General features: G+C 30.4%; 1 protein-coding gene across 3 annotated transcripts; it reads left to right on the forward strand.

Moving 5' to 3' along the window:
* Nucleotides 1–185: 185 nt before the first annotated feature.
* Nucleotides 186–21337, forward strand: LOC148626274 (protein O-mannosyl-transferase 1-like). Of its 3 annotated transcripts, XM_088570147.1 has the most exons (20): nt 204–342; nt 3567–3608; nt 5120–5173; nt 5412–5581; nt 5914–6017; nt 7822–7872; nt 8603–8749; nt 9477–9585; nt 9979–10044; nt 10362–10455; nt 11282–11437; nt 11828–12057; nt 12492–12584; nt 14225–14321; nt 14692–14784; nt 15400–15514; nt 17036–17250; nt 18624–18750; nt 19144–19321; nt 20637–21337. In XM_088570147.1, exons 2-20 carry the CDS (start codon nt 3573–3575, stop codon nt 20812–20814), a joined length of 2313 nt encoding a protein of 770 aa, XP_088426273.1. In that variant the 5' UTR covers nt 204–342; nt 3567–3572; the 3' UTR covers nt 20815–21337. The 3 variants fall into 3 exon arrangements, with proteins under 3 accessions (XP_088426274.1, XP_088426275.1, XP_088426273.1); XM_088570148.1 differs by lacking the exon at nt 3567–3608 and having other exon boundaries at nt 186–342; XM_088570149.1 differs by lacking the exon at nt 3567–3608 and having other exon boundaries at nt 186–234.
* The last annotated feature ends 41 nt before the right edge of the window (nt 21338–21378 follow it).

Raw genomic sequence — 21378 nt, forward strand, 5'->3', positions numbered from 1 at the left:
TGAAAATTGTGTTAAGTTTTTTTTTAACCTCTTAGAAATGACAAAATTTAAATAAAGCATTTGATACAACATAAAATTTGTACTTTTTTCTATATTTCGTAGTATTTTATTCCTTTCCATTCTAATTTTTCATCAAGTTAAGATTCTCCGGAAAATAGATTTTCCGATTTCAGTAAAGTTTTTGTATACATAAAATAACTTCCGGTAAAAGGAAAAAAGAACTATTTTTTTAGGGTAAAACGTTGGTTTTACTTTCTTCATAGACTGTTCATGGATTCGAATTCACAACCTTTCCATTAATAATCATTATTTGAAGGCGTGCATTTTAATCATAATCGAAAGGTAATTAATTTGAAATAACTCCACCCAATATTAATATAACGCGAACTGCACTGCACTGATACAGCCATTACTGAATCCGGGTCCATTCGCCCCGATTCTTGTTTACTCTAGTACCCGTTAGCCGGTTTTTGTGGTACATGTATAATTGCTTCTTACTCTATTTAAATATGCATTAAACAGGCTTTTTCTGCATATTACAACACTTCAAAATACTCATTGAAAGTCAATAATAAATCAATATGCTGTCGGAAAGACACATGACTAATTTCAAAATACTGAAGCCAGGTGTTCGTTGGGTTGTTAGAAAGTGCTGAAATATTCATAAAAAACATTTTTTTTCATGTAGAATTTTTTTCATGTATGTTCTAATAACACATTGAGCAATTGTTCCACCCAAAAAATGTATTTTATTGATGTTTTCATTATCTATTATTATACCGTTTTTTTATTTCATGATTAATCCTCATATTTAATAATTTTTTTTATTTTATACCCATCTTTATTTTACTTAAATGAGTTTATATATACAAATTGATGTACTAATAAATAAATAAATAGTTTATTACAGTGTCACATATTTCATCATTCATAAATATATATACAAAAAAAAACATCACGTTAAAAGATCAAATATTCAGCCTTGTTAGACTTATGAAACACCTATATACAAACAACTCTAAAACCGCAATGTAAAAATTGTTTATGAAATCGAAACATCAATAAAACATATACTTAATATAAAATAAAATCACAATCTCTTGTAATTGTAATATTTAAAACAGAGGACAGTAATTTAAAATGTGTGGACAAAATATACTGTGGCCAAGATAACTATGGCCAAGATGGTAGTATGGCCGAAACGACTTGTATCAATGTATCCCCGGATGTAGTGTTTTGCTTGGACAAAAGTTTCTCAAGTGTCAGTATGATGAATTTTTGGACGAATTTCTATACAATTAAGGGTGATCTTTGCCAGCTTATAATCTATGATTTAGTAAGACTATCTTATCCATTTTTAACTGTGGCAACAAGAAAGAGATGTATATGTTTGCTGTTGTATTTAAGAGCATACAAAAAATGTATTATTCAGTTATGGTAACCACTAATATCGAAAATCAGCTGAACACTGTATGCAAGCACTTATTTCTTTTACATGTATGTATAACATTAAACTTTCATTATCGTAATATATACATTTGTAATATGGACATACCTGTTAACCTTCTGGGTCTCTTTGCATGAGATTTCCTGCAATTCATTTCCAAATTGCCGGAAATACAAGTCAGTGAACCTGTATATCTGTATGAAAGTGTTTAATATTTTTTGCAGTTTTAACCAGCAAAATACAAATACGAATCTCATAAGCAAAGCCTATTAAGAAATTTCTCTAAATAAAAAAAATTACTATCTTGAAATATTTTGTACCAGTTCTGTGAAATGATCCACTTCCAGAAATGATAAGTTCAGGACCTAATCTAGACATTGATGACAAAGAGAAGTTTTATTAAATTCTGTTTGAAAAATAACAATATAAACATTATTGTCTATGTAATCTGTTACAAGAACTTCTCACTGTCAAAGACAAGTGGGAGAATAGGTAACACAATTATTCAACCTAATGCAGGAAAATTAGTAATATTTTTTAATTTCCTATAGAGCAGAAGTACGGACTTCTTAGAGCTTGAGACCTTATCAATAATGCTGTAAAAAGCTCTAAAACATAAAGGTGATCTACAGGAATATTTCCTTCTGATTGTGAAGCTGTTTCATTTCTGAAACATTCCAAATTCAATATTGTTGTTGTAGAGTAATCAAGGGAACCAAGATTGTAATTGTTATCATACATGTATTTGGTTACTAGATAGTTAACAAACTCTCCACTATTTTAAGTTAGGCCATTTTTTTACATAGCTTTTGTCTTAGAAAACTAGATGTGCATATCAGCTTCTTTAGGATTTTGAACAGAAAAAAAAAGTAGGTGCAGCTTGTTGTCTTTTGTCCTATTTGTTAAGATGTTTGTATTTTGTATAAATCTCAGGAGTTTAATTTGAAATATTGAATTTAAAAAAATCAATCGAAAAGTAAAAATTATTTCTATGGCAAATTAGGTTAATGATTATGGTAACGATGGGGTGGCTTTTTAGTTAAACATCCAGTTATTAGACAAATTTATCAGTTAACAATATTGTGAAAACAAATAGATATTCATATTAGACTTTATTAATTTTTTTTATAATTACCATATTCAATAACTTTATTAGGCCCCACCCTATATGGCATATCACTTTGTCTGTGTGTCCTTAACAAATTGTATCCAGGTTTAAGCTTTGTTGTATATTGATGTAGGTTTTAATATGACCGCAAAAAGTTTGCAGTCTTATAATGGTATGTTGTATGGTGTTGTCCTTGCTGTCATTGTCGAGAGACACATTTTTCCTGAGACGATTTGAATATTAGGGTGTTGATCTTTATAACAAGGTTCTAAATTACAAAAAAAAGGTTGTTATTGATTTTGAGGATTATGGCCCCAATCATTTTAGAATTTGGGACCAAAAACAAGCATTTCATGGAATTTAACTATTAACATGTAACATGATATTGTTCCACAACATTCTACACCACTTAGGTCATACTGAGATTGTTCATGGTTTGAACAATATGGGGCCAGAAACAAGTATTTTCCTTAAATGTGGACAATACATTTTTTTTGGTACTTTTGTTGTACCACAAGATGTCATCTCACCGAAAATAATGCTGGGATTTGTTTTGGGGTGGTGAATAGAACTATTGACAAATGCAATCAAACTTCAATGCAGTATCAAGCTAGATGTGTGTGATGTACTTCCCCAAACTGTTCAGGGTTAACCTCTGCATTTGTATAAAGCTAGGCCTTGTTAGGCTTTTTTTTATCATTAGATTAAAATTGTAGGTTTAGGACATTTGCAGATTTAAATCACCCATGAACAACAGTCAACAGGTCATACAACCTAAAAATTTTAATACTTTAGAGATGAATTCTAATTTGCTATTTGCTACAGTTTAACTAAATGAAATTTAGAACCCTGTTAGTTATTCATTTGATCCTTTATTTTATTTGTATGTTCACTTACATGTACTTAAACTATTGATGGCTAAGCCTGTTATTGTTCTGAGATGATATGGCATTCCACATATCTCTCACATGAATTACTACACATACTATACATATAGTAATTTAAATCCAGGTTCACATGAGAATCATGCAAGTAAAGAAAAAGACAACACTAGTAAGTCGAATTATTTTGTCAACTATCTAAACAACTTATTATTTTTTTTAGAAAAGCACATTTATGATAAATAAACACCAATATGAGTTGTATCTTAGGTTGGGAAATTAATTGAAATTGTCAAAACAGTTCAGTTGAAATCTATTGAAAAATATTTCCAGCCAATTTTTTTCTCTTCAGATCACTAATACAACCACTTTGTCTCAGTATCTTTGTTCGCTTTCCCAACCTGTCCCATTTCATTTGAAGGAATCTTAAATTACTGATGTGTTATACTGATTGCATTAACACTGTAAAGACAATTGACAAAAGTATAGACTTTTACCCTTTGCATGGTTCTTAAGTGAACCTGTGCTTGATATTGGTCAGAAAAAGTATAAAGGATTGTGTTTCACTTGGGTATTAAATTACAAAACTCATTGGTGTCAACTGGAAAAAAAACGAAAAGAAAACGATTTCCTTAAAAATGTTTATTATGCAGTGAAGTATGAACTTATGAGCACAGATATTCTAGTAAGCCATTGTCATTATGAAACCATCAATCTGTTTCACTGCAGTCACAGATGTGACTGAGATCTGGTTACACATAAGAATTTAAATTTTACCTGCAAAAAATTACTTAAGAGTAACAGTATACAGACTGGAATTTTTGCTTTAAAGACTGACTATTTGTGAAAGTATAGGAAATATGTACAATGTACTTCACTGCATGGTCAATGTCAAATTTATTTATCTTTTTATATAGATACGTGTAGAATGATTTGGTTTATTTAATATTATTTATTTTTTATTTATTTTTTTATTTTATGGTGGAAAACTACAAAATATTTACGATTGGATTTTTAGTAAAAGAAGTAGTAATGAAAGGTATAAAGGCTATTGTTTATTTACTGAGCAGAAATTTTATCAGTTGATCAATATCCTTCAATGTACAAGTTTCTAATCCCACTATTTTCTACTATAAATCATTGGATGTGGATGAAGGTATTATATACATTTTAATTGTGCACTTAAAGTTGACATTAACACTTTGTTGCTTGAAACTTCTGGGTACAATTTCTGTTTACTGTAACTTTATGTTTGTAAATTTCTGACAGTTATGGCTCACAGACTTGCATGAATTATGAATGAAATATTGTATTAGTGTAAATAAAGTTTGGGTGTATACAGCTATGCTAAACAAAAAAAAGAAGATTTTTTGTCATATATAGCACCAAATGTTTGGTGCAAGTAAGAGAGAGAGTGGTTAAATATACACATGATTTTTTAACTACTGTAAGGGTTTCCCCACCATTGTGTATTTTTCAAGGTTTCCTACAAATTTGTTTTAAGAAACCAATTCTCCTTCAGCCAAATTTTGATTTGAAGTTATGTTTAAATTTAGATTTAAACCAACTCCTTAAACTTTACATATAAAAATCGGTATTTTAATCCTAAGCGGCAGTATTGCTAGCATTTTTACTTCATAATGAATCTTGCAGTTCAATTACATTTAATTATTTATATTTCAGAACATGGAAGAAACATCTATAGACAGGAACCTACCAGAACCACAGAGACTTGAGGTATAAATAAACATGAAGCTTTTTTTTTTTTGGATGACATTTTTATATTTTCAGTCAAATGCTAAAGTAAAGTTTTGTAAATAAGTGTTGACCCAATATAAGTATTTCCCAATAAGATATCTATGTCTTAATGTTGTATTCAGAAGATTATGTTTTGCTCAATACTTTGATAGTCTTGTTTCTACTTCAAAAGTGGAAAATCAATCTCAAGTCAGAATCGTTATATCTTATTTTTCAGGGAGATGGCTCTCCAAGACCAAGCAGTCTAGATGAAGGCAGAAGAACAGAACAAACAAAGCAATCTCAGCCATTCTCTGTCAGATTTGAGCTTGATATTGTACAATTTCTGTTGTTGTTGTTGTCTTTAGCAACAAGACTCTGGAGGCTTGGGTTTCCTAGAGCAGTTGTGTAAGAAATATTGATATTATTAGGATCTTAAAGTCCAAGTATATGAAAGATACTATCAAAATCTATTGTCTTCAAAGTATTACTTATTTGTTTCTATACTCAGATGTATTCACCTTTTTTTTATAGATTAATACAATACAAATGTTATAGTGTAAAACATTTTAAAGAATTTAAACATTAAAAGAAAATTACCAAATACTGTACTCCTGACATGGGGTAGATTATGCTTAGTATTCATTTTTTATTTTTTGTGAAAAAATGTGGGAAATAATTAATACAGATTCAGAAATGGACTGGAGCATTATTTAAACTATTAATATCTTATTTTTTAGCTTTGATGAGTTACACTTTGCAAAGTATGCCTCCCTGTATTTACAGAAGATTTTCTTCTTTGACACACATCCGCCACTGGGAAAAATGCTTCTGGCTTTGTCAGGTATAAAATTTTTAGATCGCATGTTCATATTTTTTTTACATGTTTGCTTGAAGTTAATGAATTGTAGGAATGTCATCTTTGATCTTATCTATAACTTTTGATCTAAATTGGTACTAACCTATAAGAACAGCAGGGTTTTAGCTAGGATTTTGATGGCTTTAGTCACTTATGCGTAAAGCATGAATGACATATTATATAAGAAAACGTGTGTTACATAATATAATATAATAGTTACTATTAGAAAAATAGATTTTTGACATCATGACAAGGCTTAGATGCATTCAGTCTAAAAACAGCTACTATTTGACAAAAGCTACTATTATGGTATGACCGGACACTCAACTAATAAGAGAAAATCCTCCTGCCCTTTGCCAAACACCACACCTCAGAAGCCCTCTTCAACCTCAAACTCCTCAAATCAGAAGGATGGGGACAGATCTTTAGAAGAGAATTGACTGATGAAATCTTGAGCCTGTTCCTACGATAGGTCTTGATCAGTCACCAGTAGACAGATAGAAAGGAGCTTGTCCACATTGTCATAGTCAACTGTAGAATTCTGAACTCTGTAAGCGGTTGCTCCATGATGTCTTACTTCTGGGTGGTAATTTTTAGTAACCTTTGACCCCGGACCATGAGTCGAATATTGAGAAACATATCATAATCATTGTTCTTTCGTTTCAAAAAGAAAAGAGAATCATAAAATAAATATTTATCGTTGAGTAACATCTCCCAACTGTCCGGTATTGCGTTAAAATTAATTGAAATCCATAAGATGACCAGACACACATTGGAGATCGGAGACATTGTATTTATAATGTGTGCATTTAAATTTCTAAAAATAGATGGCTATATATGTGTGAGATTCGGAAAGGGTTAGTTTTTACATGGGAGTAAATATGGGCCGGCATCCATTAAGTATCGATATCGTTTATCACGACTACTCATTAAAATAAAGATCTGTAAGTTATATTTTAAACGTACTTAAAATCAGAAATGTCTCGAGTAAACTCGAAGCTTGTTTCAGAGATCAAAAATGACCGACTGAAGACAAGTGAGAAGCCTGGGATTATCTTTTGTTTTCCTAATGATCAAAAGATTGATAAATTGTTGTTATTTTAAAGGATTATTAACAATGCACAAATCAGGGACGTCCGTTTAACAACAATAAAATGTATTTCACACCTGGTTGACCAGGTAATTACCAAGCGTGGGGTCATAAACTTGACAGAGCGAAAGACTGGGTGAAATTATGTAACTTTCGATTGACAGTTTTTAACAACATTTATATATAAGATGATGAAAATTTATCTGAGATATTTTTTGAATGGAATTTTTTAAATACACTTTTCAAATTCTAAGTGACGAAAACAATCTAAAACATTTTAGTCATTCAATGAAATCCTTTCGTAAATGGCAAAAATGACAAGCGGTAGCTAAATCACTGGAACAGTATCTTTTTCATGAACATGAAACTACCCAATTTGAATAGTATTTCTTATCAATGAAACTTGATTCAGTGATAAATATTTAATTGTCTAGTTATGAGAAATCACCACAAAATGAAATATACAAGTCTAGAAAAGTGCAATGATAACAATTTTAAGATGTTACATAAATTGATATGTTTAGGAATCAACAAAATATATTTTGTTTGTATTTTAAATTCAGACTATGAATATTATTTACATTTTCCTTTTAAGATTTGCTTAATTGCTGTGCATTATTAAAACTTAAAATGTTCTGTTTAAAAGTAGGTGTACATATTTTTTTTACTGGTACTTACTGTGTTAATTTACTGTTTCAGGCATATATAGTGGTTTTGAAGGGGATATTAATTTTGACAGAATAGGAGCAGGTAATTTTTTTGGTGTAGAAAATGTTATCTGAGTAATCAAGTTATACAATCCTTTTTATAATTAAAGAGGTATTAATACTTACACAGTAGGAGTTTGCTATTATATTTCTACTAATAAGGCAAATAATGTTTTTTATACTTCCATGGTATAGTTTAGTTCTGATTCTCTATTCTTTGAAATAAGATCTTTACAGCTAAAAGAAAATGTTTATCTCCATGGTGGCCCACATTGCCTCACACCACAAAGTGAGTTATTTATAGCACAAAGAAAACAAAGCAATCAATAAAATTATTGCCAATGGTGACTTTCTCAGCTGGTGAACATTCTGTCTTAGTCATCAGTGTAAATATTGGCAAAAAATACTGCAGAACCAAAACAAAACGTCAATTCAAAGACATCAGAATCCAATGGCATGTTCAACAAACAGCAGACAACAAAGATTTACATAATGTAAACAATTTAAAAAAAACCAATTATTTGTAAACCCTAAAGATAAGAAAACAAGGCAGCACATAAAATACTAAAGCACTTGCAATGTGACTGCCTACAAAAAGCAGCATTGGCGTTAGCTTCAGAAGAGTAAGCCTATTGTGCTTCCCCAACGGCATCTGTCCAATCACAAATGCGTAATGTAATAATTGTAATAACATAAATAAAACATTATTTCTGTCATAGACTTTCTAAGTCAGACCTTTAATTCTGTTTAATTCTGTTTGTTTATGTTTTCAGAGTTTTCTCCACAATTCCCAGTTTATCAATTAAGATTAGTACCTGCTGTGTTAGGAAGCATGGTTGTTCCATTGGTATATCAGATCTGTGTTGAACTGAGGATGTCTAGGTGGTCAGCATTGTTAGCAGGAGTCTTTGTTTTATTGGGTAAGTTAAAGTTGATGTCCAGGTGGTCAGCATATAAGCAGGAGTCTTCATTTAAATGGATAGGTAAAAGTTGATGTCTAGTTGATCAGCATTATTAGCAGGGGTCCATAAAAAATCATTTTAAACTTGGTTAGGTAAGAGAAAAAAAATTCTCAGATTGTAAATATTTTTCTCCCATTCTAATCCAGCAAAAAAAAATGATTAAAATTCTGCATCAGGTTTACCTACATTTAACTTTTTCCAAGTTTTCTACATATTTCATAGGAGAAACTTCTTAAGCCAATTCTTGATTTAAAATATTTCTGTATTCTCTAAGGCTAAAGCTCACATGTTGAAAATCTCGATTTTATTATCTTGAGTATGGAACGAATACTGAAGAAAAATCTGTATTACCTCAATATTAAACATTTCAGGATTAGAATCAAAGACGATATGTATTTGACGATGGCAATAAAGGAAGCTGTCATAAATGATAAAGAAAAAAACTTAAAAGAGAAAAATCAAAGTAACTGCTGGACAATGATACAACATTTTTGAAATTCCTACATTTCAATATTTATAAATCAATTAAGATAAATGCCTCTTTTTTAATGAACTTACATTTCTTGTATCATGATAAATATTGTCATTTGGGCAAACAATAAAAAAATTAAGTATTATTATCCTTTTCATGTTTTAGTGTTAGCTTTACATTATACAAATTTATAGTTAATTGGATCCATTTCAGACAATGCATTGCTGGTCCAGTCAAGATTCATGTTGATGGAAGGCATGTTGTTGTTTTTTATGTGCCTATCAATTTACAGTTTCCTTAAATTCAGAAGTCTGTCTCACAGGTAATTGGAAGAGATTTTCACAACTGCTTATTCTATTGAATAGTATTATTATTTAAAGAAGCTTTATTTTGATATGTATCCAAGAGGCTGAAAACAGAAACATGAGACACATCTTGATAATATTTTCCAGAATTTATTGCAGCAAAAGCTACACACATCTTTTATTAACACATTCCAAATGTAACAACCAAATGTGTCCATAATATAATGGTATCTCTCCTTCCTTCATTGTCAGAAACCCACGGCTGATTCAGATGTGTACCTTTCTCCAAAGTATGCATCGATATCAGCCATGGGTTTCTCGCGATGTCCTTTAATAAATTTACTTACAATTCCTAATTTATATACATTACTAATACTGAACATTATTTTACATGTTGTCATTTATTTCAGAGAATTTTCGTTGGCTTGGCTGTTCTGGTTGTGTTTAACTGGTTTATCAGTAATGTGTACATTGAGGTTAGAAGAACTGTTTTACTTTATTCAGGTTTTTGTCTCTACCCCTGGCTATCTGAAATTTTTATATTTTAATTTTGCTTGGTACCATGAGGAGCAGCAGCTGCTAATATAAATTACATTCTTAACAATCCTTTTGTTAAAATATTACACAATTTTTATGATTTGTATTTCACACAAATTGGTAAAACAAATGAAATTAGCTTCCCCATGACATGTTTTTACCTTAAAAATTAGAAAGTTGTTACAATTTCCACAAATATTTAATGAGAGAATGTCAAGCAAAACTTAATAACATGTGTTTAATTTTTTGTTTTCAGTATAAAATATGTAGGAGTTTTTACAATGGTTGTTATAATAGTACTGTGTGGGAAAGATTATTGGTTCATGTTAGCTGACAACTCTAGGTCAGATGTAAGTATAGAGTATACTAGAGAGTTAGGCCAATTATGTAATGACAGGTTAAATATTATTTTTTTATCCTTCTTTTATATTCTTCTATTTACTCCCTTGACAGAAAAAGTGATGACTGGTTATCCCTTTTTTTGCAGGCTTTTATGAAAAAACATTAAAAAAGATAAAGATACACTTCTATAACATATGTCTCTTAGAAGTAATTGTAATGAATTAATATGTGTTTGTTGTTAATTTAAGCATGTTACATACATGTATTATAAGTCCTAATTATAAAGTTCAAGTTCGATAGTTTACATTTGAATATTATCAATTTTATTCATAAAATTTATTTTGTACCTTGAACAATTAGTATTTATTTCATATGTAAAATATTCTTCCATCTCCATATTGAATCAGAATAATGGGTATGACTGGGTTGACATGCCAATCTACAAACTTGCTTCTGTGAGATAGCATGATAAAGATCTGACTCAGTGTGTCGGACTAGTGTAAAGCAGGGTCTGTTCGATTGGTAAAAAAATTCTCATCCTGAAATGCATTAAATATCTGCAATAGGACATAAATCCATAAAAAATCAATTGATCTTTTTCCCTCAAGTACAAATACAGTTGTTAAAATATCATAAATATCAAAACTACCAGTACAAAAGAATAACTGTTCTATTTTCTTCATTGTTAAAAAAAAAAAAAAACTTTTGTTAAAATTTTAAGTGAAAACAATTTTAAGAGTTTCCCTTCTTTTAGTAAATATCTTCCGATACTTTTACAGAACAAATTCTGTAAAGATGAGCATTTTCCCTTGATCCATTTTTAATTTATTTCAGTTTAATTTGACGAAGCACCTGTTAGCCAGGTTGACATTCCTGATTGGTATACCAATGATATTCTACGTATTAATGTTCTACATCCATCTTAGTGTTCTGACAAAGGCTGGACCCCATGATAATATTATGACTAGTGCATTCCAGGCTAGTCTAGAGGTACTTAGTGTATGCTCATCTTATTGATAGATGATTATATGATATATTGATTTGTTAAACTCTCCCAGTGTAATAGAATGTGAAATGATTTTTATGTACTTTGTTATGCCTAAATATCACAATATGTGTAATTGTAATGTACATCTGATATGATTCAACTGCTGGATGAATACAAAATAACATTAATTCTGTTTAACATCCCAGTGGATGTTGTCATTGGAAATTGCCAATATTTTTAGTATCACAGCAGTAGTCCAAGATAAAAAATTATCATGCTGTAGGAACATGGGAAAATTCATAAAGTTGCTGATTAAATGTATGACTTCTGTCATTTAGAGTTAATTGAAGTTCAGTTTATAATAGCAATACCATTAATATTTCCATTTTCAGGGTGGACTTGCAGCTTTAACAAAGGGTCAGCCACTCCATGTATCTTATGGTTCCCAGATAACCTTACGTCCAACATATCAGATTGGTGGTCGGCCTTGTTGGTTACACTCCCATGCTCATGTATACCCTCTACGGTACCCTGATGGGCGTGGTAGTAGCCATCAACAACAAGTTACATGTTATGTGTTTAAAGACATCAATAACTGGTGGATAGTCAAACATCCAGAAAGGTAGATTACATTGATGGATCCAGGGGGGTACATGGGGGTTGGCACTGCTCCTTTTTATTGGAAAATTTGTCATTTTCATGTGTAAAATTGATTAACAATGGTAACCAGTGCCCTAGCACCTTCCCTTTATCTTAGGAACCCCGACTGGTACCCCTCCTTTTCAAAGTGTCTTGATCCTCCACTGGATTATTGTCAATATGTTTATGTAGGAAAATAAGAGAAATGAATAATGTTACATTATGCAGTTATTATTTATTTATTTAACTAGAATTTTTTATATAACTGTGACACATTTGCATTTACATATAGTATTTGAAATGTGTATAACTTTTCATCAATTTTCATATTTAAAAAGAGTTAATTTATCAACCAACTACATTGTACATGTATGATACAAGTATGTCTTACAATGAAATGAATTTGACTTTATTTAGGGAATCAATGGTTGTAGATGAGCCACCACAGCCTATTCAGCATGGTGATATTATACAACTAGTACATGGTATAACCAGTAGAGGATTAAACAGGTTTGTTCTGAATTGTTTCTCTGCTACCATCATTTTAAGTTCTATACTTTGTAAGAATCAGGCGATGGGTGGCACATCATTTTTCCCAATTTAGTCATTTTGCCTAAAATATATTCAGTACATCTAGAAAACAACCAAAAAGCTATTTAAGTTTATCCTGAAGCATCTGTGACGTAGATATTTTTTGACTGCTTAGGAAAAGAGTGCAGGAAATTTTTTCTGCCATTTTTCCGTCATGCATTTCAACTAAATTTGACCTATCAATATCTTAAAAAGGCAAATTTTAAAAAACACTTAGACGATTATTTCTGGTGGTTATCTGGTATAACTAATTGTTTAATGTAATAAAATCTCTGTGTTTTTTCCCTTCATGTGCCACACATTATATACATTTTGCCTGATTCTTTTTGGACAGGGAAGTACTTAAATGACTCTCAATTAGTGTTGGAAAAATTGATCAATTCACAATTGTGTTTTTTTGTTGTGTAATTTATTGTGATGTTTTGAATCTCTGAGAAGTACATTCAAAGTTGATAACCTTATGTACATGAATAAAAATTTATAAGTTTTCAAATTATATTGAGGAGAAATGTATGACTCTTAAATTTTTGAATTTCTCCAAAGCTGATAGTTACCATATTACAACAATCGCAGTTGTAGAAACCTATAATTGACACTATAAAAAACTGCATGTCATTACTTGCAGTGCAACAGTCAACATAAAGCTAAAATGTTAAAGTGATTGTTGTAGGGTGTTGAGTATACTATTAATAAAGCAGGAATTGTAAGTTTGATGAGTTGGTGAAATTGTTTGTAGATTTATTGTCTTTTGAAGAAAAAAAGGTAGCGGCACATCCAGTAATATATTATAATTGTTATCCTGTTGTAATTTTCCACTACATGTATAAATTTTGAGAGTGTAAACAAATGATATTTTGAATTGATTATAATTATAATAATATTAATAATGATAATAATAAAATCTTTATTTCAAGAGGGTTACACAGTTAGTTTACAAGCTAATCTTCCCTGAGGCCCTCACACACAAAAACTATATCTACTTGAAATTGAAAATAAACAACACAACACAAAAACAAAAGCTGATTTGACAATACCAAATCACTTTAAGATAATACAATATAGAACATTAAAATACAGTGTAAGCAGCAACAATTTTCTCTTTTAAGATACTCTATTCAAAAGTGTTGAGGTACTTCTTTAGATTGATTTTGAATGAGTTGCCAGTGGCTTGATTACGTAAATGTTGGGGTAACTTATTCCACAAGACAGACCCAGAATGTATGAATGAATGTCTGAAAAGTTCAGTTTTAATTTCTTGGATTATCAAATTTCCTTGTTCAGCACTTCTTAGTGAATAAGGTTTGTTTCTTGAAACATAGTTAAACTTTTCTGATATGTAGCTTGGTGCTTCCCCATGGAGAGATTTATAGATTAATAGGTATTTGTGATATTTAATCCTTGTTTCTACTTTCATGATTCCTAATTTTTTGAGCAAGGGTTCTGATGGAGAAAAGGGTTCAGCATCTAGATTGATATTTTACTGAATTATTTTTATAATAAATCTGTTCAGGAGTCTGTGTTTTTCCTTTTCATGAAAAACTTTAATATTTTTTTTCCAGTCATGATGTTGCAGCTCCTATAACTCCACAAAACCAAGAAGTGACCTGCTACATAGATTATAATGTCTCTATGCCTGCACAAAACTTATGGAGAGTCGTAAGTAATACCAAAGTAAAATGATACTATTGAAGTTACCCTTGAGGAAATAACACTACCAAAAAAACATTACAGAAAAATGAAAAAAACAAGGCATTGTACCACCATAAAAGCAGGGCATGACTTGTAGGTCTATCTGTATAACTTACACATTTCTTCAGAAGGCTTAAGATTTTTGGCAGATGCAGTTGATGTCATTAAAAGATGACTTAATTAACCACTTATTACTGATCAAATCTCCATTCTGTTGCATTATTTTTCTCAATTGGTTGTAATCTGTGTGCACCAAACCTGTTGAAGATGCAAAATTTGATTGCACTTTTATTTTCATTTTCATTGTATGTGAAAGTAAGTTTGTCTTTATGTACAGGAAATTCTAAACAGAGATACTGATGGTAACAAGTGGCAAACAATAAAGAGTCATGTTAGACTGGTCCATGTCAATACATCACAAGCTCTCAAGGTAAGAAATAAGATACAATTTTTTGTAATTTGAATTGTTTAAATATTAGCAAATCTTGTTTATACCTATATTCAGCAAGTGCTTGGTATAATGAAATCACTTTTTCTATCTGTTTGTCTAAATTTTGCTGCATTTATCTTGACTCCAAATTGATAGATTGATTTCAAATTTGGTATGTGGCCTTCTATATATATGGGGCATGCCTTGTAAGTGCTTTGGTTACTGTTGAGGTGGGGGTATAGTTTTTTTTTTTTTTCTTTTCCATAAACAAACATTAGGTGCTAAACTGTAAAAATATTTATTGTGATTTGTTTATGAATTGTCAGAATTAGTTTGTCATTTCATTTACATTTAAGACCATGTTATGTAGTTAAATTTTAGACCACAGGCAAACAGTTGCCATGTTACTTTATATTTCACATTTTAGAACGACTACCATATTATTTTTATTTGTGTTACAAATGATGAAGGCAGGTCTAGTTTTGACGTTTTTTTACATATTGAAGGTGCACATTTTTAGCATTTTCAGACAGTACCTACTTTTTGTAATCTGCAACTTAAAAGGTATCTAACCAGTATGATTAAAACTTCACATAGTAGTATTTTACATTTTAGACCACAGGTAAACAATTACCAGAATGGGGTTTTCATCAACTTGAAGTATCAACAGACAGAATTATAAACCAGGAGGCCACTGTGTGGAATGTTGAAGAGCATAGATATACAAAAAGTAAGGTACAGAAAGTAGAAGATTTATAGATAAAGAAGTGTAGACCTGTTATTTTCTAACTTTTTGAAGCCCAGATTTGGTCACTTGAAGGTTCAAAAGGGAGAATGATAATTAAATGTATTGCAAACCACATACAAACATACAAAAAGTGAACGTTTAAAAAAATAAATGTGATGTTGGTTCTGAGAAATAAGGTCTGACATGACAACTTAAAGATAAACTGTTGTATACTATGAATTCAGAAAAAAATGTAGCACACGTTTTGGTATTTCAGCCAGAAAGGATTTGAGAAAAACTCTTGATTTATATATAAATAAATGAGTTTTCGTGTCCAGATAGTTTGTAAGCCAATTTTTGCTTCTTGTTAATTAGAATGTATTTAGTAATGCTCAAATGTTTTACTTATTTTGCAAGTGAATTGTAGTGTTCATAATTTTAGAATTTCTGTTCCTTGATACCAAAATACAATAATGGTTTATTTGCAAAGAATTACTAACATATTTTTCCTGTTTTTTTTTTTGCAAGAATTTCTATGTAGATATAGCCATTACTGAAAATTCCTACAATTTAGTTGCGAAATAAATTAATCTTACACATTTACTGCTTTAGCAATAACCTAGTATAATGAAATTCTTTTTAGGTTAGTAAGCACTGTAAAATTGACTCTTTATATTGCACAAATCATACATATTGATGTTTTTTTTTAATACAATGTAAATATAAAGAATGTAATAAGAAAAAAATAATGGTTTATTTTTTTGTCAAAAATATAAGTGCTAGATTGTTTCCAAGGCAAAAACTAACACAATCTTTCTTTGATTTATAGTAGCCTAGTAGGCTTTTTAAAACATATATTTACTCTCATAATATTATACAGTGATGATTTTTTTTTCTGCTTTTTAGCGTCAAATCCATATTTTACCGTTAAGAATCTTTTTTTTACTGTATATTTTACTTCCGATTTTGCCAATTCCGTTTTGTTTGTATAACGTGTAATTCATCCCTGATTATAATAATTATTAATAATTATTAAGTGCAGTGACAATCTAGAATTAAGATCCCATAAGCAATCATATTCATATCAAATGTAATGCGATTTGAATTTATAAAAAAAAAAATAAACATCTGTTGAAATGAAAAATAAGAATTTTGAGGAGTTTTATTATAAATATTATTGTAAAAAGTTATTAATAATGAAGGAGAACACATTCTAAAGTGTAAAACAGCAAGAAGCTGAATTGAATGCACAAACAACTTTTCTTTACTTTATTTTTTGACTGTACATGTATATATATCGAGAGTCTAGATTAATGCTTGCAGAATTCCATTATTATTTACACACTGAGAGATTGGGTTATGATGATCTTCAATAAAGATGCAATTACATCAGAGTGTAGAAGTATACTAGTCAGAATATTTGAGTGTCCTAGAATGACTGACTTTTTTTCATACACTTAGACTTTCAGAACATATGCCGATCCATACCCTATGAGTTCAAATTTTGAGTCATATATTTGTCAGGTGCTGGAAAAGAACAGCAGGCCCAAGAGTTAGCCCAAAGTGAGATGATTCCATTAGAGCCTACTCATCTCTCATTCTGGACCAAGTTTACTGAATTACAATTAAAGATGTTACTGGGCAAGGCAGAGGAAATGGAACATAAATATAGCAGTGAACCATTAGAGTGGCCATTCATGGACAAAAATGTTGCTTATTGGATGAGCCCAAATAGTAATGTAGGTTTTTAAAAACATTTCCTGGACTTTTAAGGATTTGATTTGATGAAATACAAGCAATAATAATCCAAAGAGTATTGATAAAGTTGAAAAATCTCTAGATTTACATATATACACACATCACTAACCATCTGTAAGTTGTTTAACTGCTGAATACTATTTTGCAATTTAAGTGCATCTTTCTTTGTAATGAGGAATTTATTTCATTGTATAACATTGTGAATTTCAGGGCATCAACTCCATGATTGACTTCACAATTTTTTTAAGCATGTGCAGAGTTATTTTAAATGAATTGTAATTGTTATTTTCACAAATATATTTGAAAGGTGTATTAGAATGGAGATAACCATATTGTATATGAGGATTTGCACAATAATTCTAAAACTGACAGTGGCAAATATCAATTTACTGGCTCCACTTAGGAAATTAGACCTAGGGTAAGGGACACAATTTTTTCAAATCATTGGAATGTTTGGTTTGTATTCAATGTTTTACATCAGTCTCATTTAAGCATTAAAATAACTTGGACTGATTTCATTCTGTTTCAAAAGAAAGCTTGATAGGCATTGATCAGCTTGAAAGGGAGCGATTCGTGCATGTAAAATCAGGAGTTTGAAAACAGTATAATGGCAGCTTCATTTTTGTATACTTGGTAAATGCAATTGAGGACCACACCAGTCTAGGAAACATAAACCAGCTTCAATGATTAAATATAAATTGATTCTGAGCTTTTTCTAAGAAGGGGATGGTCGAAACATGACACCCGAATGCTGACAAAAATTGTGTAATCAATACTGAATAATTCCATCCAAAGACATTTCGCACCATGGAAACCCACACGTCTGGACATTTCGCCCCACACATATTTCAGACCATGACAATAGGAGAATGCATAAGGACAATAAAAACCGTATATCATGACACATTTTACCAATTTGGAAGTTAATAGTATCAGGGCTAACAAAAATTATGACTGAGGTGTTTGAACTCATATGTTTCTTCGGGAGCGTTTAAGGTTTTACCTTCCTCATATTATATTACAAACATATCACAGATTTCAAGAGTTATGTCCCAAACCCTAAGCCTTAAGAATTGCCAGTAAACTCATTTCGTCACCGTCAATTCCTCAATTGATGGCTTCTTCAAACATGATACAATTATTTCTTAATTCTCACACTAGAAAATTAATTCAAATTTTTTTTTATTTTGAATTTTTTATTCAATCTGTATACAGTGGTTTTAATTGGTGAAGATACCTAATGAAGTATTTCAGATATTATATGTGGCCAAATGATATTTTTCTGCTGGAAAAAGAAAACTTTGTGAATGAATTAAAACAAAAAATAGTTGTATTACCTTTTTTATTTATATAGGCACAAATACATCTTATTGGCAACCCAGTGATATGGTTTGTGGGAACACTGTCTGTCTTAGGTTATTCCTTACTTCTCGTGTTTTATTTGTTAAGGAGAAGAAGGGGTTGGTTTGACCTCACAGATGGTAAGTTAAACTTATTGATTATAGTGTTCATTGTGAATTAGTAATGTTAAAATAGTCTGGTGATATGATTCGCAAGTGCTCATTTTTAAGAAGTCTTTCTTTTATTTTTTTAAGAAAAAAAACATCATCTTTTATTGTTTATTGCTAAGGTGATTTTATCTTAATCCACAGCTGGATACTAAAAAGAATAGCCTGTCAATACACATGAATTTAAAATGATACAGAAAAAAACAATTTTCCAACTATAATTGTTATTACTAATTGAAGTACTTTCACTGTAACCAAGTATAATACTTGGGAAAGAAAAAGAACAATGGAAACTAATTCTTTTTCTGTAATTATACTATTTAAAATGTAAACATGTGTATCAATTCTGTTGCAATCTCTTTGTAGGGGAATGGAATCACTTTGTATTTATAGCTGAACTTCTCATTGGTGGATATTTTCTGCATTATCTCCCCTTCTTTTTGACTGACAGCACCTTGTTCTTACATAGTTATCTGCCCTGTGTGGTATACAAAATACTGGCTGCTGTAGCTTTAGTAGATCATTTATATGTAGTGTCATCACAGTAAGTTTTATTGCAAGTTTAAAACATTTATTTAAAAAAAGAACATATATACAATGCATGATGGAGGGTTGCCATATTATACCAAAGAAAGCAATTCAGAGACAAATCTGCATCCCTACTATCATTGTTGTTCAATATATATTGAATGGAAGAAAATCAAATTTTCTTTGGTGTAATTTATTGTTGATAATAAGTAAAATAAAAACAATTATAGACTCATTCTAGGGAATAATTTTATGGCAATACTTGCATGATTGAGTTTTAATAGAATAATGAAGGCATTTTATGGTATTAATCGTCACATTTTTTGCCAATTCTGAAATAAAGTATGTACAACACTCTTTATGAATTGTATCTTAACTGTATTTCTGTAAATGCAAAAAGTTGTTAATAAATGGTTGTTATTGACATAAGCATTGATGTTAACAGTTTTGATCCCCACACACACACAAAGGAGGTTTTAGGGATATATAAGTTTCATCCCTATTTTCTGTGCAGCTTGATATATATTGTTATGAAACTTTGTGGAATGCAATATAACCACATGGATATATGCATACTGTCAGGAATTTTAACATCTGTTTAGACAAAAATTGCAGAAATGATGGGTGTTGAACATAGGCGTTTTTCAACAAAACTTAGTCTCATGCTTTGTCCACAACTCCTCCTTAAGAACTTACAGGATTTTTATGAAACTTAATTGGGTGTAAGATTGTCATAATGGGATGTGCATATTATCAGGAATGTATGTTTATATTTATGTTTAGGAACAAAAATTGTAGAAATGACAACTGTTGGAACTTTCACATTTTCAATTAAACTTGGTCCCATGCATTATTTGCAACTCCTCCTTAAGGATTGCTATGAAACTCAATGCATTGTTGGATTAGCTTATGGAGATGTGTATACTGTCTGGAATTAGTCATGTTTTGTTATTGTGATGTCAACAAAAAAATAGTACTGATTGCTGTTTGGAGTTGGGTGTTTTAGAAATGGCAGCAAATTGTGTGTCAAAAGTGTGTAGTCTATCCGCTATAAAAACTGTGTTCAGTATGAATTATATGTCCACATTGGTCCCCAAATGTACAGGGTTCAACAGGCTGCAGGGGATATTAGTCCCATTAGGGGCAATGTCTAGTTTCATTAACAATGAACTTTGAAATTTAATTTGGCCTGAAAAAGAATTTTGAATGATAGAATTAACGATGTCTTGATTTATTTACTTGTAATAATTAGTCAAGATTGTTATTGTAGGGACAAACAGAGTCAAATGGTTATTACATTGTTTGCATTAATGTTATATTTTCTGTTGCAGATTTCCAGTACTTCCAACAACAATCAAGTATATTGTAATAGGTCTAATATTATGCACTGTTTACAGTTTCTATAAATTATCAGTGTTTACTTATGGCAGTTTTAGTTTATCTGCAAAAGAAATTACAGACATGATGTGGAGAGAATCATGGGACTTTTTGATTCATGTTCGAGTGTAGAAGAATCATTTTATGATCAAAATTTGTGCCATTCTGCAGCTGGCCTGTGGGTTTTGCCATTACCTTATAAATAGAAGTCACATTTTAATCATTTATTTCTTGGCTTTAAGTTGTAATCTTGAATTTTTTTATATTCTTTATTTTAAATATATTTTCTTGTAGTATAGAATCTAATGCACTTACAATCTTGTGGAAATTTGTATGATTTATATTTGTTGGTTGATGTGTAAAACTCATACACTTGTTGTCATCAGAAATTTCATTTTGGCAACTTGTAATTCACGCAAAGAAAAAAGCATGCATTTGATTATTGAAGTGAATATCGTTAATTTCTAACAATTGTTCCTTTTGGGAAATAAATTACTTTAAAATGCATCTAATAGTATCATATCATTTGATCAAAACACACAATGATTTGAATCATTCACAGGCAAAAACATTTTTATGTTGTATGATGTTTTCTTCAAAAAGCTTTTTTGAAATACAAATATACTTTATTATGACCAAAAATTTAAAAAAAAAATATTTGTGGAAAAATGATTAGAGAATAAAGATCTGTTTTAA

The sequence above is a fragment of the Perna viridis genome, chromosome 2, assembly GCF_037379345.1.
Source record: "Perna viridis isolate PV_CMFRI_1.1 ecotype Kerala chromosome 2, ASM3737934v1, whole genome shotgun sequence".
NCBI classification, from domain to species: Eukaryota; Metazoa; Mollusca; class Bivalvia; order Mytilida; family Mytilidae; genus Perna; species Perna viridis.

Coding starts and splice junctions, on each gene's coding strand:
- LOC148626274 (XM_088570147.1), top strand. CDS start 3,573: ATGAGAATCATGCAAGTAAAGAAAAAGACAACACTA. Junction 14,322..14,691: donor CACAAAACTTATGGAGAGTC/GTAAGTAATACC, acceptor CTTTATGTACAG/GAAATTCTAAACAGAGATAC. Junction 18,751..19,143: donor TTGGTTTGACCTCACAGATG/GTAAGTTAAACT, acceptor ATCTCTTTGTAG/GGGAATGGAATCACTTTGTA.